This window comes from Lineus longissimus, chromosome 3 (genome assembly GCF_910592395.1).
Source record: "Lineus longissimus chromosome 3, tnLinLong1.2, whole genome shotgun sequence".
NCBI lineage: Eukaryota > Metazoa > Nemertea > Pilidiophora > Heteronemertea > Lineidae > Lineus > Lineus longissimus.
The window spans coordinates 16,407,584-16,414,314 of NC_088310.1; the positions used below are offsets into that span (position 1 = coordinate 16,407,584).

The 6,731-nt window shown below is 45.7% G+C and overlaps 2 protein-coding genes across 2 annotated transcripts; both read right to left on the reverse strand.

Moving 5' to 3' along the window:
- Positions 1-3,630: 3,630 nt before the first annotated feature.
- LOC135484807 (uncharacterized) lies at positions 3,631-5,094 on the reverse strand. The gene has a single exon (XM_064766492.1). It carries the CDS (start codon positions 5,092-5,094, stop codon positions 3,631-3,633), a length of 1,464 nt encoding a protein of 487 aa, XP_064622562.1.
- LOC135484808 (uncharacterized) lies at positions 5,094-6,392 on the reverse strand. The gene has a single exon (XM_064766494.1). The coding sequence runs from the start codon at positions 6,390-6,392 to the stop codon at positions 5,094-5,096; it is 1,299 nt and encodes a 432-aa protein (XP_064622564.1).
- Between the last annotated feature and the right edge of the window lie 339 nt (positions 6,393-6,731).

Genomic DNA, 6,731 nt, shown 5'->3' on the forward strand with positions numbered 1-6,731 from the left:
ACTGTCCCTGCTTGAATTAGTCGCCATTTAATCTGAAAGTGCGATGATGAGGCGTTCCTACTCTCCCTGCTTGAATTGGTCGCCATTTAATCTGAAAGTGCGATGATGAGGCTGTCCTACTATCCCTGCTTGAATTGGTCGCCATTTAATCTGAAAGTGCGATGATGAGGCGTTCCTACTGTCCCTGTTTGAATTGGTCGCCATTTAATCTGAAAGTGCGATGATGAGGCTGTCCTGCTGTCCGTGCTTGAATTGTTCGCCATTTAATCTGAAAGTGCGATGATGAGGCGTTCTTACTGTCCCTGTTTGAATTGGTCGCCATTTAATCTGAAAGTGCGATGATGAGGCTGTCCTACTGTCCCTGCTTGAATTGGTCGCCATTTAATCTGAAAGTGCGATGATGAGGCGTTCCTACTGTCCCTGCTTGAATTGGTCGCCATTTAATCTGAAAGTGCGATGATGAGGCTGTCCTACTGTCCCTGCTTGAATTGGTCGCCATTTAATCTGAAAGTGCGATGATGAGGCTGTCCTACTGTCCCTGCTTGAATTGGTCGCCATTTAATCTGAAAGTGCGATGATGAGGCGTTCCTTCTGTCCCTGCTTGAATTGGTCGCCATTTAATCTGAAAGTGCGATGATGAGGCGTTCCTACTGTCCCTGCTTGAATTGGTCGCCATTTAATCTGAAAGTGCGATGATGAGGCGTTCCTACTGTCCCTGCTTGAATTGGTCGCCATTTAATCTGAAAGTGCGATGATGAGGCTGTCCTACTGTCCCTGCTTGAATTGGTCGCCATTTAATCTGAAAGTGCGATGATGAGGCTGTCCTACTGTCCCTGCTTGAATTGGTCGCCATTTAATCTGAAAGTGCGATGATGAGGCGTTCCTACTGTCCCTGCTTGAATTGGTCGCCATTTAATCTGAAAGTGCGATGATGAGGCGTTCCTACTGTCCCTGCTTGAATTGTTCGCCATTTAATCTGAAAGTGCGACAATGAGGCTGTCCTACTATCCCTGCTTGAATTGGTCGCCATTTAATCTGAAAGTGCGATAATCGATTATTCTGGTATTATTTCAAAAATTCAAAGAGGTTGTCAGGTGTATTTAAAGTCTTTGTCTGAAACATTTCCTCCCAAAAAACATAGTGTGTTTTTTGTGTTTTTATTCGCACTATTTTGTAGCGTGTGGAAATGGGAGTATGATTCGGTTCATTCGTGCAGACGATCATTCGAAGCGAGCTGAGTTCTGGCCCTTTAACCTGTTTAATGGGCTCAAAAGAAGACTAAATATTCACCTTAGTGATATCAAACAGGGTTACATCAGAGCAGACCAGAACATGTTTAGGAAATCGTGACATTTATGGCATTTTGTTCGAGCATCTTTCTGCCTACATTCGTGTGTATCATAAATGCAATACGCGTGCAATGGACGCCAATACCACGGTGGATAACCGTAGTGGTTTAGCGAGCAATATACGGTTTAACGAATTTCTGTTTTGCCATGATTTTCTAGGTAGCACATATTTTTACAATTTTCGGTAGTTTCTGTGGTTTAATCCGGTTCTGCGTATCGGCCATTGTAGTTTACATTAGTAGGCATAACTTCGTAAAACGGAGCTATATAATATTCACGTTGAAAAGTGAAAATTTGATGATGTTCAAAGACATCATTTTATGGCGAAGCCACAGAAATTTACGCCATTTTTGCAGGGCAATCTTGTACTGCAATGCTAACAGTAATGACTGACGAAGAAACAACTAATATGCATTTCGCATTGCTGAGATACAGTGCAGTGTGTACGGGTTGTATGGTCCAACGATTTAGAATAATGTTTTGCATTTCACTCGACATTTGGCCCTGACAGTCATATTTCCCAATCTAAAATGTAGCCTTACTACCAATATTTGATCGTTTTCGCCTTCGCGGCGCGGGAATTGCCTACAATGAGCCAACTACTTTACTCTATATTTCAGGAGCAATATTTCTTTGAAACTTTTGTGAGAATACGTCGACGGAAATGCGCGGTCCCGTCGAGCACTATCTCATACACCATCCCGGAGTGGTGGAGACAGGGATGGAAAACTCGACAAGTCGGGAGTCGATTTCTAATCTTTTTTAACACCATAACATGGGGTTTTCTGAAATAGTACAAACATGTGTCACAATCAGAAACAGTACATCATAACCATAACGAGGTCCACCACGTTCAAGGCGCTTAAAATCAAAAGAAGTAAGTCCAGGTATGGTGACCGCAGCTTCTCATGCTGTGGCCCATACCTGTGGAACAAACTTCCTGTTTCCGTCAGGGCTCTACCAGAAACATCATTTAAGAGGCAACTCAAAACTACCTTGTTTGAGGACTATTTAGGGGGGGTGGCGCCTTGAGCGTGGTGGACCACGGAAAGGCGCCCAATATAAGTTTTTCAATTCATTCATTCATACTTCATCATAACCATACTTGTAGTATACAAATGTCCTCAAATTTGTCTTCCCTACAACATGGTCTTACACAGAGAACTAAAACCTACATATTACTGTCACACAGATCATTGAAAACAGTCCTAAATATTCTCATAAACTTAGTACATGACAGAATGATATTGGTACTGTAAAATCGCTAGGAGACGTTGCTCCTGTACACAGAGTGCTTTCTCAATGCATAGATGTACGCATCGCACGAGGCGCGCACTCATTGAAACTTCTGGCGAAGCATTCAAGAGATCGGACAATCAAACCTTGATTTTGATGTACACCTTTAACTATTCTGAATGACAGTGGGCTAGGGGTTTCTATACATATTTTGCTTTTACCTGAATCTTGAAACCTCCCGATTCAAACCATAAAGAGTTACAAAAAACCCACAAAAAAGAGGGACGAAGTCCGCGAAGACCTTCCCTGACAAATCGAAATGGCTGAAGCGAATGTTACGTCATTGCAGCTCACGGACGCGGGGTTGTCTCAGTGAGCGCGCGCAAGTTAAAGTTAGCGAGGGAACATGTCAAAGTTGACGATAGGTAAATAAAACTGGGAAAATAGGCGCAATATTCAAAACATCCTCCGGGCGCCAAAGGACGCGCTTATGATTATAACGCGGACGCATTAATTTTTTATGATACAGAAATAGAAATGTCTATAATAGAATAAACTTGGAATGACGGAATAGGATGATGGAATATGGGGCGAGACCAACAGGCACAAAAACACAATATCTATTGGTCCCAATGAACCACCTCCTCACTTCCAACGAAATCACTGTCCTCACCATCACACTCTAGGATAGGAACACATCTCTGAATTGAACGATTCCTGAAACCGGTCTTGACTTTGACGCGAACATTGCGGATGACACTGTCGTCTCCAGGGAATACTTCTTCGATTCGACCTAGCTCCCATTGACCGCGCACTGCACTTGGATCAACCAAAAGGACAATGTCACCAACCTGAACCTCTCTGTCCTTCCGAAGCCACTTAGACCTTCTTTGCAATGTGGGCAAATATTCCCGAACAAACCGTGTCCAAAACTGATTTACCAAACTATGGGTAAATTCAAATCTCTTGTGGAGATTTTTGGCTGGGTTGAATGGACCTTGTGGCGTTTCAGCCGATGCTCTTCCAAGAAGAAAGTGGTTGGGCGTTAAGGGCCGTAAATCATTGGGATCATTTGAACTATAACCCAATGGCTGGAGTTGACCAGATTCTGGACCTCCGCGAATACTGTGGACATTTCATTCCACGAGAGGGTTTGTTGTCCAACAACTAACTTGAGACCTTTCTTGACCAATTTCACAAGTGATTCATAAAATCCTCCCTGGTTTGGACTTAGAGGGGTTATAAAACGCAACTTGACCTGGTGGAGGACGGCAAACCTTTGAATTTGCTCTCGCCCTTCCTGTACAAGTTTTCTTAGCTCCTTCTTCGTGCTGATAAAGGAGCTACCATTGTCTGAGATGATAGTTGACGGCCATCCATGATGCGAGACAAATCTCCTGAAGGCATGGAGAAATGCCTGAGTGGAAAAATTTTCCACAATCTCAAGATGTACTGCCCTTACAGTACCACAGGTGAAGATGGCTCCCCAAGCCTTCGTGCTCTTATTTCTACCACATTTGAGGAGGAATGGACCAAACAGATCAAGGCTTGTAGTACTGTAGACTGGAGCAAACAATGCAAGACGCTCACTGGGTAGGTCAGCCATCCAAGGGACCAGTGGAGACTTGCGCAATTTCCTAAACACAACACAATCTCTAACAATCTGACGTGCCAAATTCCGACCTCTCAGAAACCAGTACTTTCTCCGGCCATGGCAGAGAGTACTTTCAGACCCGCAATGTCCATTTTTCCAGTGGACATTTCTCATCAACAATCTGGAAATGTGGCAAGATGCTGGGAGGAGAAAAGGATGATTTTCATCATAGGACAGTGGAGACTTGCGAAGACGACCTCCTACCCTGAGCAAACCCTGATTGTCCTCAAAGGGAGCCAGATCCTTGCAACGAGTTTCCCAATCAATGAGCCCTCTCTGAGCAGTAGAAACCCAGTACCTTTCAGCTCTTTCTCGTTCTCCTGGTTCAAGCTCTCCTGTCTTCCTATCCTTCTTTCTTGCCCTGGCCCTCAGATTACCAATGAAGCGGAGGCACAATGCTGGCACATTGATGAGTCTAGGCCAACTTGAATAGTCTTCACACTTGATTGGTGGAACAATCTTCACAGCTGCAGACATCTTGGGGGGTTGTCTTTCCGGTCTCTTCTCACAATCCCTTTCAGCAATCTTCCACGACGGCTGAGCTGGCCAATGTGTCTCTCCTTTCCTCAGAAACTCTGGCCCCTCAATCCAGCGACCGGCCATCTCTTCTGGTGTCAATCCCCTGGTGAGATCATCCGCAGAATTCTGGGCTGTTGGGACAAACTTCCAAACTGAGGGATCCCAGGTTGCCTGAATTTCAGCAACTCTTACCCCAACAAATTGCTTCAAGGAGAGAGAGTCAGACTTGACCCAGTGGAGGACAATCTCAGAATCAGACCACAAGTGGACCTCAGGCTTGGTACGCAGCTCAGAATGAATAGTCTTAGCCAGACGTGAGGCGATGAGAGCTGCCATCAGCTCAAGGCGCGGAATTGTGGTTTGGTGGAGTCGGCCACCCTAGCCTTAGACGAGAACAGGCGGACGCTAATACCATCAGCTGTTGGCCACAGCATGTAGGCAACAGCCCCATATGCATGAATGCTGGCATCCCCGAATACATGAAGTTGGGGAATTTCCAATGCGTCGTCTGGTTTGACTGACCTAGGGACAGACACTGTCTCAAGTTGTTTGAAACTGGAGAAAATCTCATTCCATCGCTGAACCTGGTCGGGGGGCATACCAGTGTCCCAACCAAAGTCCTTGAATCTCCAAATGTCCTGCATGGCAATTTTGGCAGTGATTGTGACTGGGGTAGCAAGACCAAGTTGATCAAAGAGAGTTGACAGATGAGACAATACAGACCTCTTAGTCAAAGACGAGTTAGGTGGATCCTTCACCTTGAAATGAATCAAATCAGTGCTATGATCCCAAGAGACCCCGAGGGTCTTGACGCTATCGCTACTGCTACCTCCAAGACTAATAGACTCACCACTATGCACACTAGCTGGCTGACCTTCAGGTTTACCGATACCACGAGAAATGTACCACTCCTTGACTCTGAAGCTCCCTGTCGCTAGGATTTCATCAAGATCACTCATCTTGCCTCGGGCAACGTCTGTCTTTCCACAGGAATGTATCATGTCGTCCATGTATCGATCTTCTTCTAGGACCTGGGCAGCCTCCGGGTGAGACGTTTTGTGGCGCTCAGCTATCTTCAACATCACTAGGCTCGCCATGTGAGGGGATGATCGATCACCAAATGCAACTCTGGTCAGCTTGAAGATTTCAGGGTCTCTTGTGTCATATCGGTTTCGCCACAGAAAACGATGCACCTCGGTATCCTCAGGCTTCAACAAAATCTGAAGGAACATTTTAGAGATGTCACCCACAATAGCAACTAAGTCCTCCCTGAACCTAAGCAATACTCCAAGCAAGTTTCCAATCAAGTTTGGGCCCTTATATAGAAAAGAATTCAAGGAGACACCCTGGAACTGACAAGCTGGGTCAAAGACTACTCTTAGGGGTGTGCTGAGTTTATCAGGACGGTATATGCCATGATGCGGCAGATAAAACCTAGGCCTCTTCTCAAGATCACAGGGGTCAACCCTTACGGCCCATCCCTTGTTGACATATTCCTGGACGGCGGCATCATAAAGCAAAGCCTTCTCTGGAGTACGAGACAGACTCCTTTCCAAAGAAATTAGCCTCTTCTTGGTCAGGCAATAATTGTCAGGCAAGAGACAGAGATCTCTCTTCCAGGGTAAACCGATCATGTATCGGTCCCCCTCCAGACTCACAGAGCTCTCCTACAGCGCTAGAGACTTCCTGTCCTCTGAGGACATGGGATCAACAGGGCATTGACAAGTTGGGGCTATGACCCCAAGCACCTCCAGATCTTACAAGTCAGACATATCAACCTTCCTAACCAGATTCACAGACAGCCGCTTAGGGGCCTTCCCCTCAGAACCGATTACATACCAACCCAGTGGGAAGCGCTTGGCTATGGGCTCAAAATCCAATCCACGCCTGACCTCTTCCTCTGAGTGGAGATGACTGTACTGAACCCCCGATATAAGGTCGACTGGACCACCAGGGTGAGAGATGTTCAAATC

Excerpts from the sequence above, each read along its gene's own strand:
- LOC135484807 (XM_064766492.1), bottom strand. The coding sequence starts at position 5,094 with ATGGCAGCTCTCATCGCCTCACGTCTGGCTAAGACTATTCATTCTGAG.
- LOC135484808 (XM_064766494.1), bottom strand. The coding sequence starts at position 6,392 with ATGATCGGTTTACCCTGGAAGAGAGATCTCTGTCTCTTGCCTGACAAT.